The sequence below is a fragment of the Equus caballus genome, chromosome 16 (assembly GCF_041296265.1).
Source record: "Equus caballus isolate H_3958 breed thoroughbred chromosome 16, TB-T2T, whole genome shotgun sequence".
Classification (NCBI taxonomy): Eukaryota; Metazoa; Chordata; class Mammalia; order Perissodactyla; family Equidae; genus Equus; species Equus caballus.
The window spans coordinates 13,139,814-13,157,686 of NC_091699.1; the positions used below are offsets into that span (position 1 = coordinate 13,139,814).

Consider the following 17,873-nt stretch of genomic DNA (forward strand, 5'->3'; position numbering starts at 1 on the left):
GACAAGGATCATGTCTGTTGGACTCTCCATTTCTTTCCAGCCCCTGTGCAGTGCCGGGCACATACTAGGTGCTTGAGAAATGTCTGTGGGTGAAATGCATTACGTTTAGTTCATATGAGTTCCTGTCCCCAACAGGCCTTCACAGACAAAGTGCTCACTTCTCCAGGGTCAGGCACGGAGGGAAGGGCGTCCCCAAGCTCGGGGGACGCTCACAGGTGACTAAGTAGAGGGTCTGTGCAGAAGTGGCCTGACCAGGAGCACACGGCCAGGAGAAGCCAGAGCTGAGGTGTGGACCCAGTCGGCTTGGATTTGAGCCATTCTGCGGCTGCGAAGCCCAGGCATAGTGCCCCTTCCCTCTGAGGCCTCCCGGGGCTGGGTCTACTCAGGCTGCTTGCACAGACCAAGGAGGGTATTCCGAGTTCCTTTTCCCCGGAGTTACAGGCAGAGTCCTGGAGGGAGATTCTAGAAAGCTGAGCATAGGAAGAGCACACAAGCGAGGACGGGACCCACGCCCAGGCCTCTCTCCTTTGCCAGTGAGCATGCCCAAGGCTGGTGCCATCAGTGGCAGGCAGGGCCCACGTGTGAATCTGTCAAAGGCGCCCTCTTCTGGTGGACGCAGCCTCTCGGGCCCACGGCTTGGCAAGAGTGCATTATTCCTTTGCCAACTGCTCTTGTACAGTGCACAACCTGAACATCTGTACACTGGAAGTGCCTGGAGCTCTGCCCCACTGGGTGACTGTGACCTTTGGCTGTCACCCTCCCGACACCAACAATGGATCCCACTCTTCCTTCAAGGGGGCAGAGAGTCCTTCTGGTGAGGCCTTGTAGTCACGTATGCAGGACATGTGGTCACATGTAGCCACCTGCCACCTTCCTTTCTCAGACCGAGTGAGAGATAAAGAGTCTCTTCTCCCAGCCCTCTGGGAGACCTACGTGGCAGAGGTAAGATGACTTCAGGTCCGGGGGTCACAAGGCCCACAGAGAAAACGTCAGCGGGACTTGGCACCGACTTCAGCGGCCACGTCAAAGCTTAACAGGAAGGCAGTGAAAGCCCTCGCCCACGTCACAGGCTTCAGCCCAGGTGGGATGGGGGACACGTAGCTTGCTTGGGTCCTCAAGGATACAGACCTTCAGTCCTCTCACGGAGGCCACTGCACAGCCTGGGCTTCCACACTGAGTCAGGAGCCCAGAGGAGGTCAGGGCTGGCTCAAGGTCACCCAGTGGCCAGCTGGCAGCCAGGTTGGGCCTGGGCCAGGTCCTCAGGCTCCACCCTCACTCCAGACCCAGATCTGCTGGAGCGGGAGGAGGGGAGCTGGTCTCCAACTCGGGCCTTCGCCTGCACAGAGGGGCCTTCTTTGCTGCCCAACAATCCCATTTGCCCTGTGCCAGGCCCCAGCCTCCCTCAGGTCCTGCTGACGAGGAGAGTCCGGTGCCAGCGTCCACAGACACGGCGCCTTCTGGAGGGAGGTGGCACTCAGGCTCCGCCGAGTGGGCCGATTTAAAGGCCCAGAGCTGCCACAGGACCAGGCAGAGCCGGCTGAGGGCGTTTTCTTTAAAATACAGCAGAAGGAATAAATAACATGTGTGTATAGACGTGTATCTCCTGAATATTTCTGGCCAGATGTCCAAAACTGCTTTTCATATTTGCTCTGGGGCGGGGCCATATTAGTTTTCACCGGATACTCTTTTTTTTTGAGGAAGATTAGCCCTGAGCTAACTACTGCCAGTCCTCCTCTTTTTGCTGAGGAAGATTGGCCCTGAGCTAACATCCATGCCCATCTTCCTCTACTTTATATGTGGGACGCCTACCACAGCATGGTTTGACAAGTGGTGCCATGTCCGCACCCAGGATTCGAACCGGCGAACCCCGGGCCGCCGAAAAGCAGAACCCGCGCACTTAACTGCTACGCCACCGGGCCGGCCCCTGGATACTCTTCTAAGTTGATCATTTTTACTATGTGCCTGTATGATAGGAACAAATAGTAAACTCAGAGAAATAAACACCTAAATAAAAGGCCAGGAAGAAAGGAAGCGGACAGGAGCTCAGAATTTCAGAGCAAGAAGGAAGCTCAGGGACTGACCTTCCCTGTAAGAACAAAGGCCGAGATCTCCTGAGAGTCTGCTGGGAGCAGCCGGGAGGGGAGCGTGGCTGTGTCTGGAAGCCCTTTCATGCGCAGTCGCATTTCAGCCTCAGAGGGGCTGAAGGGGTGAGGCCTGCTATTGTCCCCGCCTGCACAAACGAGGAGATCTGGGCTGGGCCGGGCCCACAGGCGGCTCTTGCTCCAGCGACTTACCCCCAGGGACCTGGAATCCCCGGGCGCTCCCCCTGGGAGGCGCAGGCCCGCTCCAGAGGCAGTGCGCTAGTCAGGCCCCCGTAGGCAGTCCACTGGGCCGAGGGGCAGGGGGGAGGGGTGAGCAGAGCCGGCGGCGGCTTCTGGGGTCATGTAGGCAGGCTGCTGAGATGCTGGGGGCCGTCTTCCCAGCCCAGGCCCAGCTGGACCACAGCCCCTCCCTGAACCTATTTCCCCATCTATTAAGTGGGTGAATCTTCCCTACCTTGCAGGGCAGGAGCAAAGATTCCCCCAGGGGACATGCCAGGCAGCAGGTGCTCAGGACACACCCACTCCCTCTTCCCTGCCCTGATGACTCCAGGAGCAGGAAGGCTGTGTCCTGCCAGGCCAGGGACTGGCCACCGCCTGGGGAAAGGCTGCAGGATCTGGAGGGCGGATTAGAGTTGGCAGTCACCCCCCTGCCTAGTGGGCAGGCCCAGGACACTAACGAGGACACAGAGTCCCTCGGGAGATGGTGGGCTCACCCTGTGTGTGTGAGCCCGAGTGAGCTGGCTCAGGGCCCGGGGACACGGCAGCTCCTTGCTGCAGGCTATGGTCCTCCACCTCCTGGCTCTCGGCCACCCTAAACAGACCCAGATGGGAAGAGCATGGGAAGGGACATCTTGTTTTCCAGACAGAGGCACCCAGAGCTGGGTGGGAAGACCAGGCCAGGGACCATCCTGGCCCTCCCTTACCTTGTCCAATGCCGTGGGCGGGGGCTCCTGCCACCAACAGCGCAGCCTCGCTGGCCTTGGGGGGCCTCCTGCGGCCCACGTAGACGAGTCCCTCCGTCCTCCCCCTGGCCTGTGCAGTGGCCAGTGCGGGACATAAGCCCTGAGCCCCTGCTTAATCCGCCAGAGCCCGAGTCAGCGCCAGTCAGACACGTGACGGCCCAGCCCCACAGACCTGTTTGGCAGGAGCGGCAGCTGGTCTGCTGGGGGAGGGCTGTCCACCCTGCCCTCAGGGGCTGTCCCTGATCACCACACTCCGCTGGGCCTTCCAGCCCGGAGCCTGGGGTCCTGGGCTCCTGCCCATCTGCCCAGGGAAAGGTATGGATAACCGTGTGGGGGTACACACTCATCACTGAGCAGTGCTGGGCCACCTGGGGAACGGGGTGTGTGTGTGTGTGAAAGAGAGAAATGGGACCCTCATCTCACACCATACACGAATACCAACTCTGGGCAGATTAAAGGTCTCATGTAAAAGGAGAATACAGGAGAATCTTTGTGACCACAGGGTAGGAAGGGATTTCTTAAAACACACAAAACATTAATAATAAGGTGAAAGATAAATTTGACTACTTAGGGGCTGGCCCGGTGGCGCAGCGGTTAAGTGCACATGTTCCCTTCGGTGGCCCGGAGTTCGCCAGTTCGGATCCTGGGTGCAGACATGGCACCGTTTGGCAAGCCATGCTGTGGCAGGCGTCCCACATATAAAGTAGAGGAAGATGGGCACGGATGTTAGCTCAGGGCCAATCTTCCTCAGCAAAAAGAGGAGGATTGACAGCAGTTAGCTCAGGGCTAATCTTGCACCAAAAAAAATAAAATTTATTTTTTTATTTAAATTAAGAGGTTCATCCCAAGACCCCAGGAAAAGTGAAAAAGGCCAGATACTTACAACATACACAACTGATGAAGGATTAGAATCTGGAATACCTAAAGAATCCTCTAGATCAACAAGAAATGCAAAGATAGCCCAAGATGGGCAAAAGACCTGACCAGGTACGTCACCAAAGAGGAGAGCTCCAAAGGGCCAAAAACAACCCAAAGACACCTGACCTGGTCCGCAGTCAGGGAAAGGCAGGGAGCCCACAGTGAGAACCACGCACCCACCAGGGGAGCGACCGTGACAGGGACTGACAGGGGGAGCGGCAGCAAGCAGGAAGGCAGGCCCAGCCGGTGTGGCGCTGTTTCGCGACACTGAGTGTGTGCACACTTCCCCACCCAGTGAGAGGACAGGCCCAGGCGCCATGTGCACCAGGTTCAAGAGCAATAGCCTCAAACTAACCCCCCACGCCCATCACAGGGGACTGGGTGGACAAACTGGGGCCGATGGTACAGCAGGCCACCCTGCAGCAGTGACAAGGACAAAGTGTGGCTGCTCATGACTGGACGAATCACAGAGCCACAAATCTGAGCAAAAGGAGCCAGACCCAAACAAATAGCCACAGCCTAAGTCTACTGATAGAGAGCTCAAAAATCAAAACAAAACTCTATCACAAAGCGCTGTTCAGATGCACAGTAAGACAGTGAGAATGAGGACAGTATGTTTTCCACCTTTCTGCGTGACAGGTCATGCAGCATGTTTAAATAGAAAGGCATGTGTGGTATGTGTAGGGACAGGCAGGGGCCCCAGCGGTGACAGCAGCACCACTGGGCTCGACAAGATGGCCACACAAGACATCTGAGCTGGAAGGGCTCATCCTGCTCTCTCACTTCACAGACAAGAACCGAGGATCAGAGACTGAAAGGAACTTGCCTAAGGTTACACAGCAAGTTGGAAGTCAGCAGGGCCAGGACTGGAATCTAGGTCCGGCAGGGCTCAAACCAGGGTTCTCTGCCTGTCCCTCTGGGAGAGTTCTTCCGCCACAAATCACCTTCAACATCAACCAGAGCAGACTCGTTCTTCTTAGCATTTTGCACTGTGAAATTCTTTCCTTTCTTTGCTGACTTATTCACTGTGGGTCATCCCCCGGTAGAACACAAGCTCCGGGAGGGCAGGGCTTTCTGAGGCTTTGCTCCTGCACTATCACAGTAGCGCTCCGTAAGTGTTGGTTGAATGAGTAAATGAACGGAGCTGGAAGTGCTATTTGGACTCTGAGGTCTGAGAAATACTCAGTGGGCTTCTCCCCAAAGGAGGAAATGAAAAATAACGGGATGACACTGACACGGTTTCACAGAGTTGTCCTCACGACTGTCTCAGGAGGGTCGGCACCTTCATCACCCTATCTTAAGGCACAGGAGGTCCAGCGACTTGTCCCAGGTCAGGACTGGAGTGCAGGCCCAGAGACAGGTGGCCCCAGCCAGGGCACAGACTGAGCCAGGGGGGCCTCACACTTCAGCCCCTCCCGTGCCCCCCAACCCTTGAGGATGCCAGTTACAACTGCCGGAGTGGCTTCTGGTCTCTTCCAAACTCCTTCGGCCAAAGGGGGGGAGGGACTTGTCCAGAGCAGCAAGCAAGCAGCTCCCTGGCCTCCAGGCTCCCCGAGTGAGAGTGGCCGAGTGACCCCAGTGGCTGTCCACAGATTCGCCCTCCTGCTTCTTGGTACCAAGTCCTCAGGCCTCTTGGCTAAGTCCAAAGCTGGTCCTGAGTCTGCATCCGGAGGAGCTCGTGGTGAAACGGTGCCATCATGGCCCCAGGCAATCGGCTTTATTAAACCGCCCTGGCACTCAGCATTTTTACGAACCTGCATTACCATCCTGATAGCTTTCACTAAGTCCTCAGATAATAATTTTTTAAAAAATCATTGGCTCTGGGAGTCTTGGAGTTAAAATGACCGTCAGGTACCTAAACTGAGACACACGAATCTCCTGTACCTCCTCAGCTTGCATACCTCCAGTGAGGGGAACTCACTACCTCATAAGGCAGCTAGTTTCTTGTTTAGATTCAACTCAGATGAGGACAACAGAAACTTCTATTAGCCCCTGGTGCCAGGGGCCAGGAGGCGCCTCCGCCACCGGCCGGCCCTCAGAGAGCTCAGTCTTGAGGAGGAGACAGTGTCACCCTGACAGGAAGGGACACGGCACAGGCTAGGATTACCTTCTAGAGAGGCAGTGAGTCAGGCCCAACTCAGGTTCAGGGCCCTCTGCACGCCTCTGTCTCCATCACATGTGGCTCACGTGGATTCATATGGGTCAGGCCCGACTCTGTGCTCTTCACTGGGGTCTGAGCACCCCTCCCAGAGGACTTCCCCCAGGGGCGTCTGGGCACAATGCAGACTGTCGGGACCCCGGGGCAACCAAGCGGCTCCGAGACGACTCAACCTAGGTGGGGATGCTCTAAATCATTCCTGCTGGCCTGCGGGGCTGACATCATTGTTTTAATACTATGTTTCTAGAACCTGCATACACGTTAATGGATGGGTTTGTGGTTTTGCAGATGAAATGGGATAATATATGTGAGAGCCACTGTGACGGGGTCTGGCACAGAATACACGCTTCTGTAAAGAAATGTCTGTAAACGTGCTGGATCAGAAGGCCACACACCGCTTCCTTGAAGAGTCCCTGGGGCTTGGCGGCCTGCGTCCTGCTTTTCCTGGTTGGCTCGTGGTGCGGTAGCCCCACGGAATAGCCCTGGCTGGGGGAGGCATCTTGAAGACTGGTGTCTCACCAGGGGTCCGGAGTCAGCCCTACCTATGCCCCTGCCCGATAACAGTGCCCGAGGGGAAGACACGGGGACTCCCCCAGACTGTGCTGAAGAGGCGACAATGACGAGAGTGATGATGGATGAACAGAGGTCTCTGGGAGGCAGGCGTCGGGTGCAAGTCTCTGCAGGAGCCAGCACGGGGCAAGCTGGCCCAGCGGACAGCAGCGGGCGCTGGAAGACGCTACTCCCAGAAGCAGGTCTGAGTCACATTTCACCGAGGCAACGAACGCCAGGTCTGAGCAATGGCAGTGTATGGGACACCAGTCCTTACGGCCCGCACCAGGAGGAAACACCTCCTGACAGAAGCAAGCAACCCCATTCCCTACCCCATAATCATGAAGGAGCAGCAGGAAATGAAGGACATTTGCTCAACCCTCCAGATTCACAGAGCCAGGTTCACAACCTCCCTGCCCAGTCAGCATTCATCTCCAGCTCGCATACCCCAGTGACGGGGAGCTTACTACAAGAACAAAGGATGGCTGTGTCCCTTTTGGTTGGGGATGCCTAGGTGCTTAGCTTCCCCACCCCAGCAGTTAGAATACTGGTGTGGAGAAAGCTGGGGACACAAAGGGTCCCAGTCCAACATGGCCTTGGCACTTCCCTCTGCACAACGGGGAAGGGGCACGACTAAAACCACAGGGTTGTTGTGGGGCCAGCAGGCACAGGGTGGGCAGGGCAGGGTGGTCAGAGCAGTGGCTGGAAGGACAGGCAGCCACTGGCCCTTTAAGCAGCCTTGAGAGAGGGTGGCAACCCTGGTCATGAGACAAGATTACTTAATGTTTGCAAACCGCGCAGGAGCCAGAGTCCCTGCAGAGGAGGGCGCCGGTCCCTTCCTTGTCCCTCCACTGCAGGGACCTCTGAGGGGAACACCGAGTCCTCTGAGCGTTCCCCAGGCAGCAGCTCCCCAAGGATGGCGGGACTGCTGGACAGCCGGGAACAGCAGGATGGTGCGTGACCTTGGGCATGTCCCTGCCTCTCTCTGGCCTCAGTTTCTCCATCTCTAACAGGGGATTGGCCCCAGGCTGCTCCCTCCAGCGCTGATGCTCAATGGCCGAGCAGTGGGCATCGTGGCACCCCAAGCACTCTTGCCTCACCTTCTCCTGCCCTGGGGCCGGGGTCTGGGCTGTCTGTCTTCTCTCCTCTCAAACCCAACCGCAAGGCTCTGGCCCTGCATGGGTTCAGAGGCTTGGCCACCTTGCAGGCCCAAGTGAGGAGCCAGGCAGAATGCTGGGGCAGAGGAGGGTGAGCAAAGGGCCAGTCCTGTGTCATTTCAGTTCAGAGTTGCTCCGAGGGGCTGCACAGGCACGTGTGCGCTGTCGGCTGGGGACTGACCGCAGAGTGGAGCAGCAGCTTGTTAAAGAGCGCAACCAGACTCCCGCTCCCAGTCCAGAATGAGTGCCTCCCCCACCAGTTACAGAGCATGCCCAGAGCAAAATGCACAAAGCTGACCAGGCAGAGCCGACTGCTGTCCCCGTGAGCCTCATCCTGCGGACAGACCTGGGGGAGGGGATACCCACTGTCATCTTTCTGCTCCGTTTGCTCCAGGAACAGATCAGCTGTGACAGTTGAAAGCTTGGCAATTTAAAGTGGCAACTGCCTAGCAGAAATATGGGGGAGGGGGTTCCCCATGATTGGGGTGGGGGCAGACAGCCTTGACTCACCTCTGTCAACTTCCCTGCCCCCTCACAGCCTAAGGGCAGCTGGTTCTGGGCAGGGCAGGGGTTTGCCCCACTCTGAGCTCCTTCCCATAGGAGGGACCCACCTCAGGCTGGCAGGTGGGACAGGGTGTCCTGACACCCGAAACAGCCCCGTCACTCACTTTTTAGACCCCTGCTGCCTCCTGCCCTATTTGGGACCGGATCCAGAGATTGCCCTGTCTACTCCAGCCTCCCAGCACTGCTGCCCACACCGACTTTCCGCCCCCTGGGGGTCTGAACCCCAGGGGCTTCCGAGACTAAGAATCAGCCTCTTGCCCAAGTGGTAGCGGGAGGAGGGGCTGCCCAAGGTCACACGGGGGCGGGGGTTAGGGGCAGGACGGGATTTGGAGCCAGCCCCCCCAGCCCAGCTGAAGCTCCTCACTCCCTGCCTGCAGGCGCCTCTATCTGGCTCCCAGCGAATTCCTGAGATGCCTCAACCTCCCGCCCGCAGGCTCCGGACCCTAGGCTCAGCCGCGGGATTTCTCCGCGGGGAGGCGAAAGCAGGAAGGAGGTGGGAGAGAAGGGAAGGAGGGGGGTTGGAGGGCGGCTTCGCCTGGCGACCCTCGGGGCCTGGTTGCACGTTTCCCTCCCCCCGCCCCGAGAAGGCAGCCACCTGCATAGACGCGGAGATAGAGCACCCTGGGCCCCCCTCCCCCCAAGATCGCGCCTTCAGCGTCCGCAAGGTTTCGGATGAGCAGTCCGCATAGCCGCGGAGGCTGAATCTCCTGCGTCCTCACCGCTCGAGTCCCAGAAAGCGACACTTGCAGAGCCCCAGCTCAGAAAGCCCGGCGTTGGCGACCCCAGGCCCTCCGGGCCGCCTGCGTAGCTCGGGTCCCCATTCCCGAGAGCCTGGCGGCCTCTGATCCCCAACCCTACAACACCGTGGCTGGTGTCCCCAAGACTGCAGCCCCGGAACCTCCTCCGGGCTCGGCTCCGCGAAGCCGCCCGCGATCACCACCCCCCTTCGCCGGTTCCCGAGAGCTGCTCGCGCGTCCTTGCAGCCGCGGCCCCGGGGGCGGAGCTGTCGCCCAGGCTCTCGCGGGGGGCATTCCCGGCCGCAGCCCCGCCGACCCCCAGCCCGCACTGGCCCGGCCGCCGCCGCCGCAGCCCCGCCGGCCCGCCTCCTACCTCGCGGGTCCGCCTGCAGCCGCCGAGCGCGCGCCGTCCCCGCGGCGGGCGCGGAGCGCGGGCGCGGCCCCAGCGCGTCGGGCCGGCGGGGCGCGGGGGGGCCCGGGGGCGCTCGGGAGCCGGAGCCCGAGCCGGGTGCTCGGTCGGGGCGGCCTCCCCGCGCCCGGCCCTCCTTCCCGCTCCGCCGCCCGCGCGCCGTGACCTTGGCTGTGGGCTCTCCGCGCCCGGCCTCAGTTTCCCCCCTTCGAGAGGTGTGTGGGAGTGGAGGGGGGGGGGCGGGGAGGACGGGTGCCGCCCCAGCCGCCGACGTCACCGAGCCGGGGCGAGTTGAGGGCGCTCGGGTCGGCGGGGCCGCTGCCGGCGCTGGGCCCGGGGAGCGGAGAAGGGGGCCCTGTGGCCCAGCAGTCCAACCTCAGACTCCCCAAGACCCCTAAATAAACACCTAGCAAACGCAGCCTCAAGCCAAGGCCCCTGGGCCCCTCCCACGGAGAACCGCACCCGCGGCGGGCACTGCCCAGCCTCCCCACTCCGCAGATGAGAAGACTGAGGCCCAGTCGCACAGCGCGGCGGGGCCGCTGGCGTCCGCTCTGGCACCACGCCCCCCGAGTCCCCTCCAGGACACGCGCTCCTCCCAATTTTGGGAAGAGGATCCCGGCCCGCCGGCAGCACCCCTTATCCCGCACCAAACACTGGCTCAGCACCCACTGGACGCTGGGGATGGGCCACAGCGGCCTGGCAACTGTTACGGGGAAGGGGGTTGCGCAGTCAGAGAGGGACCCAGTCGGTGGGGAAGCAGTGGCGCAGACAGGAGAGGCAGGCCTGGCAGGGGCAGGAAGGGGAGGCGCTCCAGGAGGAGGGCGCCTAAGGAAAAAGCAAGGATGGAAATGCGCGCTGCCCGCCGTGCAGGAGAGAGGGCGCGTGCCGAGGGCCTCGGACACCAGACCAACCAGAAGCGGCCTCCTTCCGGAGGCAGCATGGAGCCCCCGACCAGGTTGGTGCAAGGGCGTCCGTGGTCCGGGCTGTGTTTAGGAAGCGCCCCCTGGTGGCGAGAAGGGGAGAGACAGGAGGCCAGAGGGACGCGGCTGCAGTGGTCCAACAGAGAGGAAGCTGGGTGAGTGATGTAATGCGTCAGCAGACGGGAGTCTCTGCTGGCCCTCCCACGGATGGGCTGTGTGACCTTGGGCAAGGCACTTCCCCTCTCTGGGCTTTTGGGAGGGAGGGAGCTTGATTTTCAGCTCTGCTATCTCCTGAGCCTGGACACTGGGGCCAGGTGGGAGTGGGCACCGGATCCAGGAAGGAACCGGCAGATATCAGAGGGGAGAGGCAGACATTTCGTTCAGCACTTTATGAATCTTACTTCATTTACTTGAGGTAGAAACTATTATCCCAGTTTTACAGACAAGGGCACTGCAGCAGAAGGCAGTAAGTCACCTGCCCACGCTCACACAGTTGCGAAGTGGCCCGGCTGGCATTTGAGTACAGGCCTGTGAGGCTGCAGTGTCTAAGTGGAGTGCCCGACCACCTCAGTCTTCTGTCTTGAAGCAATTATTGAGCACCTAAGGTGTTCCTAGCATATACAAGGCACTGGTGACAAGCAGAGATGAAGAAGGAATGGTCCAGCTCCTGGTGGGTCCTCCTCACCTCATGGCAAGAGTGAGCCATGGCGCCTCATTGGTGCTCACAGCAAACAGGACAGTGGTCACCTGGGGGGGTGGGCTTTTGGGGCCAGGCATGAGCTCCCCCCAAACCCCCTGTCACTCTTTGTATGTTGGAAATTTTGTTTTTGAGAACTAGGAGTTAATTTTTTAATTTCAAAAATTTTTTTTGGAGGATGATTAGCCCTGAGCTAACATCCCATGCCCATCTTCCTCTGCTTTATACATGGGACGCCTGCCACAGCACGGCTTGATGAGCAGTGCATAGGTGCACACCCGGGATCCGAACTGGCACACCCCGGGCCGCCGGAGCAGAACATGCGAACTTAATCACTGTGCCACTGGGCTGGCCCCTGAAAAATATTTTTAAAAAGAGCACTTAAAGGAAGAAAAGATGCTTGTAGTTTTAATAATTAAAAATTCTCTGCTAGAGAAACCACATCCTTTTGTCATCAGTGCCAGGAGTGAGTGACTTGGCTGGTTGGAAGGCAGGTGAGGGAAGTGAGAACAAAGGGTTTAGAATCTGTTCTGCTGGGCAAGTCCCACCACCTTTCTGAGCCTCATTTGAATTCACCTGTAAAAGGGAACCGACACACAGCTCACCACCCTGCCTCCCTTCAAAGGCTGCTGTAGGATCAGCTGTGATGTGTAGACAGGCTGCGTAAAATGCCTCGGGTAAATAGTCCCAGAAGCCATGAAGGAAAATATTGATAAATTTAAGTATAAAGATTAAAACTTCTGAGTAGAGTGAAAAAAAAACACCACACAGTAAAAAAAAAAGACAAATGGTAAACAAAAAAATATCTGCAGCACATATGCCAGAAGTTAATTGAGGAAAATGAGATGAAAGCTAATTTCCCTGATACATAAAGAGCTCTTTCAAATCGATAGGAAAAAGATGACTAACCAATTAGAAAAAGAGCAAAGCATCTGAACAAGCAGCTCATGGAAAGAGGTTCAGTCTCACTTGTAATTAAGTGCATATTAAAGATATACAAATCAAAACATAACATGCTCGCCACTGTTTTCATCTACCAAGTTGGCAAAAATGAACAAGGTTGATAATACCTTCTCTGTTGAAGGTGAGAGGAATTGAGCGCACCCAAGAACACCGTTGGCGGAGGTGCCAGACGGCGCCACCTTTTTTCGAGGGTGATCTGTCAGAAGTATCCAGCATGCTAATATAGAAGGACAGCAGATTCCGTGTAAGAGTACGGGAGAGCCACACCTCCGCCGTCCAGCAACAGGGGAGGAGAGGCGCACGGAGACGCAGCCATAAGGTCATACATATGTGGGACTTCCTAATTTTTTCCCCCAAAGGATGCACACATACCAAAACAAACTCCTATTGGCGGCTGCCTTTTGGGAGGATGGTGGGGCGTGTGGAATGGGTGTGTGAGGAGCTTTTACTTTTTATTTCACGCTTTTCTGAGGATTTGTTGATTTTTTAAAAGCCACCAGGGGTTAGCTATCTGGGCATAGGCACAGGCTCATGGGCCAATTAAATCTTCTTTACACACATTAAAAAAAATTAAGTAACTGCTAACTTGTATTTAAAAAATTAACTGTTTTTCAAGTGAATAAAAAGTACTGAAATATTCTTATTACCTAAAAGTGCGCTGACAAGGGACTTACTCAACAGACTATCATTGTGATGCATCCTTATGAAGGGAGCCTGTGCGGCCATCACAAAGAACGTGGCTTCCGGACTGATGAGGCACTGTCTCTCAGATGTTCGGTAAGTGGGAAAAGCAAGGGGCAGCCCAGGGTGTGTGGTGTGCTGCTTTTTAGGTGAAAAAGCGGGGTACGGCATGCATGCTGGGACGTGCAGATAGTGTCTCTGACGAAGATGCTCTAGAAACGGGAATAGTGGGGTCCTGGGGAATGCATGAAGTGCTGGAGGCCAGGCTGGGAAGGAGACCACTTTCCACTGACACGTCACGGTTAAATATTTTTTTGTGCTATATGCATGTACTACCAGTTTTTAAAAATTACGTTTAAAAAATAATCCTTTCTGGGGCCAGCCCGGTGGTGTAGTGGTTAAGTTCACACACTCCACTTTGGAGGCCTGGGGTTTTCGGGTTCAGATCCTGGGTGCCGACCTATGCATTGCTCATCAAGCCATGCTATGGTGGCATCCCACATACAAAATAGAGGAAGACTGGCACAGATGTTAGCTCAGGGCCAATCTTCCTCACCAAAAAAAAAAAAAAAAAAACACCTTTCTGAAACTGGATGGGGAGTTGGGAAGCCTGGTTTCCAGGGCCTGCTCTGATCTGAGCTGGGCTAATCCCTGTGTGACCTCGGGGAGGATCATCTCCCTTCCGAGTCTCTTCTATCCAGTAGACAGGCAGCGTGAATTAAGACGAGGGCCAAGGCTCCCTGTGGCTCTGATGCCATAACAGCCTGAGATCCTTTTCCCTGGAAGAGCCAACCAGATCCAGAATGGCTGCTGGGGAGGTGGGGGCTCCGCTCCTGGGCTTGTGGGAGCAGAGGCCAGAGGTCAGCTGCCTTGGGGACGTTGGCTTGCAGACTTCTAAGATCCCTCCCACTTGCCAATGGGCTGGTCCTTTTTCCTTCTCCAATTCGCAGTGCCCTGCCCAGACACTCTTGGTTCATATTTCCTCTCCAGGTTACTCCTGGCAAGGGTCCCCTCTGTCTGGGTCAGAGGTCATCCTGCGAAGCCAGGACAGATGACACAGCACTGGGCACCACATGGGGCTGAGATGACAGTGGGGGCAACGCCTCACGCTGGGAAACAGAACCCCCACACCCAGAGGTCCGCCCTGGCCTCAATCCTGCTCCCTCCCCCTCCACAGCCGCCAGCAGAGCAGCTCTCCCTGCCACTGTCTCTTCAGTTCACTCCCAGTCATCACCAAGAACCTTCAGTGGCTCCCCACTACCCACCAAACAAAGTAGACACTCCAGCTGAACAAAGTTCTGGCCTCGATTTACCCTTCTAGACCCCCCCCCCCATCATTTACTGTCTTTTATTTAAAGCAATTTTCAAAATAGAGATTCAGTCACATCCTGCTCAGAACCCTTCTATGGCTCCCATGGCCTGTGGGATGGAGGCGGGGCTCCCCAGGCTAGCACAAAACTGGTTTCTGCCTCCCTGCCTGGCGCCATCTTCACCTGCCTTTTCCAAAGTCAAGCTGTGCAATACTTAATGCCTTTGGAGCACACTGTGTTATTTTACGTCACTGAGTATTTGCACACATTATTTCCTTGGTTTCCTCAGTAGATAAAGAGTTCTTACAAATCAGTAAGAAAAAACCATAAACAACTCAAAAGAAAAATATCCAGTTGATTTAACTAGGTAGTTGAGAGAAAAAATACAAATGGCCTATAAACATACAGAAAGATATACAACCTGACTTATAAAGAAACACAAACCATAATGATGAGATATCATTTTTACCCATCAAATTGGCAAAAAATTCCTAGAATGCTTATGTCTCTTTGTTAGCTGAAGTCCAAACCCATCCTTTATACCCAGCTGCAAAAATGTCACTTCCTCCAGACATCTTGGCTCCCACTGTGCCCTGTACATGCTGAGACAGTGCCTAGAACAGGGCCAGGCATGTGGCAGAAAGTCAGTGCATGTTAGCTATTACAATAGAAATAGCAACTGCCATGCTGTTCTGTAACGGCAAGCTACTGGGACTGCTTACCTGCTTGAAGATCCTGAGGGCAGGGGTGGCGTCCCCTCTGCTCTGCCAGCATCAGCACAGGGCCTGCTACAGAGCTGCACCCACTGGATGGACAAGCACAGGGATGGGTGGCGCCTGAGGCAGAGGGCAGGCTGGAGCCTGGCGCTGGCCCTCGGGGCTGCTCTGCTGCTGTGGAGGGGACTGTACAGGCCTGTAAGGAACCTCCACTAGTCGGCACCCACTCTGTGTCAGCCAGGCACTGTGCTGGGCTCTTTGCCCACACTCTCTCTATTCCTTGCAATTCTCTGAGATGGGTGGGGCCCCCTCCACTTTATAGGTAGGAGGGAGGTGGGTGACTTCCAAGTGGCTCTTGTGCCCCACGCTGCCTCTGCTGGCCTGTGGGCACTCGCAGATGCATGACTTTGGACATGGAACTTTCCCTGTTTGGGCCTCTACTTTCCCATCTGAGAAGTGGCTCCATATTAAGGGTTTCTCAGACTTAAGAACTGGTGGATCCCTGAGAGTACAGTTTGTAGGGTTCACCAGACCCCACTTTAACAAACGCTGCACCCAGCATAAAATGCCGCCACACGGGAGGGTCCCTCAGGGGCTGCGTGCTCGTAGAAACGACAGGGAAGGCAGCCGCAGACCTCAGGTGGCAGAGCTGCTCCAGAGGGTCACCCCGGTGATCTGGAACACGCTTTCATTAAGATGGGGGAGGGCTGTCATGGTCACGAAAATAACATTTAAAAGATTATTGTATCGTGGTCAATTGATTTTTGATAAAGGTGCCAAGACAGTTCATTGGAAAGAATAGTTTCTTCAACAAATAGCACTGGGACAACCAGCTATCCACATGCAAAAGGCTGCATCTGGACCCTTCCCATCGTACATAAAAATTAACTTAAAATGATCAAAGCTCTAAATGTAAGAGTTAAAACTATAAAATTCTTAGAAGAAAACACAGGAGTAAATCTTTGTGATCTTGGGTTCGGTAATGATTTCTTAGACATAAAATGATTTCTTAGATATAAAATGATTTCTTAGATATAAAAGCATCTTAAGGACCAGCCCAGTGGCGTAGCGGTTAAGTTCATGTGCACCACTTCAGCAGCCCAGGGTTTGCTGGTTTGGATCCCGAGTGCAGACCCATGCTGTGGTGGCATCCCACATACAAAACAGAGGGAGACTGGCTCAGATGTTGGCTCTGGGACAATCTTCCTCAAGCAAAAAGAGGAAGATTGGCAACAGATGTTAGCTCAGGGTCAATCTTCCTCACCAAAAAAAAAACAAACCTGAGATACTTTTCTTAGATATAATGATTTCTTGACACCAAACACATAAGCAATAAAAGAAAAAATTGATAAATTGGATTTTGTCAAAATTCAAAACTTCTGCACTTCAAGAGACACCATCAAGAAAAGTGAAAATATAAGCCACAGACTGGGAGAAAATATTTGCAAATCATATAACCAAAAAGAGACTTGTACTTAGAATACAAAAGAAGTCTTATGAGTCAATAATAAGAAAACAATACAATTTTAAAATGGGTAAAAGCTTTGAATAGACCTTTCACCAAAGGAGATATATGAATGGCCAATAAACACATGAAAAGATGCTCAACATCATTAGCCATCCGGGAAATGCAAGTCAAAACCACAGTAAGATACCATTTCACGTCCATTAGGATGGCCTGAATTAAACAGACAATAGCAAGTGTTGGTGAGAATGCGGGGAAATCAGAACCCTCATTCGTTTCTGTTTCCGGTGGAAATGAAAAACAATGCAGTCACTTTGGAAAACAGTTGGGTGTTTCTTAAAAAGTTTAACACAGAGTTACTATAAGACCCTGCAATTCCACTCCCAGGTATCTACTCAAGAGAAATGAAAATATAGTCCACATAAAAATTTGTATGTGACTATTCACAGCAGTATTATTCATAGCAGCCAAAAAGTGGAAACAACCCAAATGTCCGTCAGTTGGACACGACAGATAAACTAAACGTGGCACAGCCATACAATGGACTATTATTCGGCAGTAAAAGGGAATGATGTACTGACACATTCTACAACATGGGTGAACCTTGACAACATTGTGCCGAGTGATGCCACTTACGTGAAATGCTCAGAAAGGCAAATCTATGGCCATAGAAAGTAGATGAGTGGTTGCTGGGGCCAGGGGTGGGACAAGAGAGTGACAGAAAATAGACATAAGGTTTCTTTTCAGGGAGATGGAAATGATTTGAAATAAAATTGTGATGGTTACACAACTCTGTAAATTTACTAATAATTGTGAAATTGTACACTTAAAATGAGTGAATTTTATGGTATGTAAATTATACCTTGATAAAGCTTCAGGAAAACACATGATGACTAAATGCAATGGCAGATCCTAGATTGGGGTACAAACTTGATATAAAGGACATTACTGGGACAACTGGTGAAGTGAGACTATAAATCGTATATTAGATGCTAAGCATCCTGTCAATGGTAAATTTCCCGAGTTTGGCTTCTGGAGCATGGTTATAGACGAGAATCTCCTTGCTCTCAGGAAATATATGCTGAGGTATTATTCAGGAGTAGAAGTCATATTGCGTGTTTGCGACAACCTCTCAAATAGTTCTGGGAGAAATAAACGTTTTTGTGAGTAAAATTTCGCAAAACGTTACTAGTGGTGAATTTGGGTGAAGGGTACATGGGAGAAACTTGTTTTGTATCATTCTTGCAAGTCTGCTTTAAGATTGAAATTATTTCAAACTAACTCTTACAACTTATAAAGAATCTACACGAAAAAGTTATTGTGTGGAACTTGAAGACCCCTGAGAATAAATCCATGGATGCCCAAAGGAGAAAAAGCACTGATCTAGTTGTGAACACAGCTGCCACGGGGGGCCCCTGCTCATCACATGTCTGTGGGACCCCCAAAGAGAAGACACAGCCAGAAGCCAGAGGGCAGAGCTGGGACAGGTGCCTGCGTGCCCCACAGCTTGCAGGCATTCATTTGTTCATTCACGCAACAAATACTGCCAAGTACCTATGATGTGC

General features: G+C 54.4%; 1 protein-coding gene and 1 long non-coding RNA gene across 28 annotated transcripts in view; one reads left to right on the forward strand and one right to left on the reverse strand.

Annotated features, from left to right (window-relative positions):
• Positions 1 to 17,873, reverse strand: part of IQSEC1 (IQ motif and Sec7 domain ArfGEF 1) — a 353,310-nt gene that overhangs the window by 92,501 nt on the left and 242,936 nt on the right. For 2 of the 26 annotated variants that reach the window (XR_011426769.1, XM_070237173.1), the window contains exon 1: positions 3,026 to 3,168. The exons of 18 other annotated variants lie outside the window; for them this stretch is intronic. Coding sequence is in view for 3 of the 8 variants with exons in the window: in XM_070237173.1 (XP_070093274.1) it covers positions 3,026 to 3,159 (134 nt within the window). In the remaining 5 variants the exon portion in view is untranslated. Of the gene's footprint in view, positions 1 to 3,025; positions 3,212 to 9,520; positions 9,662 to 17,873 lie in introns of those variants that run through there. 6 more of the 26 variants (XM_070237172.1, XM_070237168.1, XR_011426777.1 and 3 more) reach the window with 5 other exon arrangements.
• LOC138918013 (uncharacterized) lies at positions 8,759 to 17,491 on the forward strand. Of its 2 annotated transcripts, none has more exons than XR_011426790.1 (4): positions 8,759 to 8,903; positions 12,258 to 12,455; positions 12,818 to 12,913; positions 13,808 to 17,491. It is a non-coding gene; the product is annotated as an uncharacterized lncRNA (long non-coding RNA). The 2 variants fall into 2 exon arrangements; XR_011426791.1 differs by lacking the exon at positions 8,759 to 8,903 and adding an exon at positions 9,631 to 9,771 and having other exon boundaries at positions 13,808 to 17,193.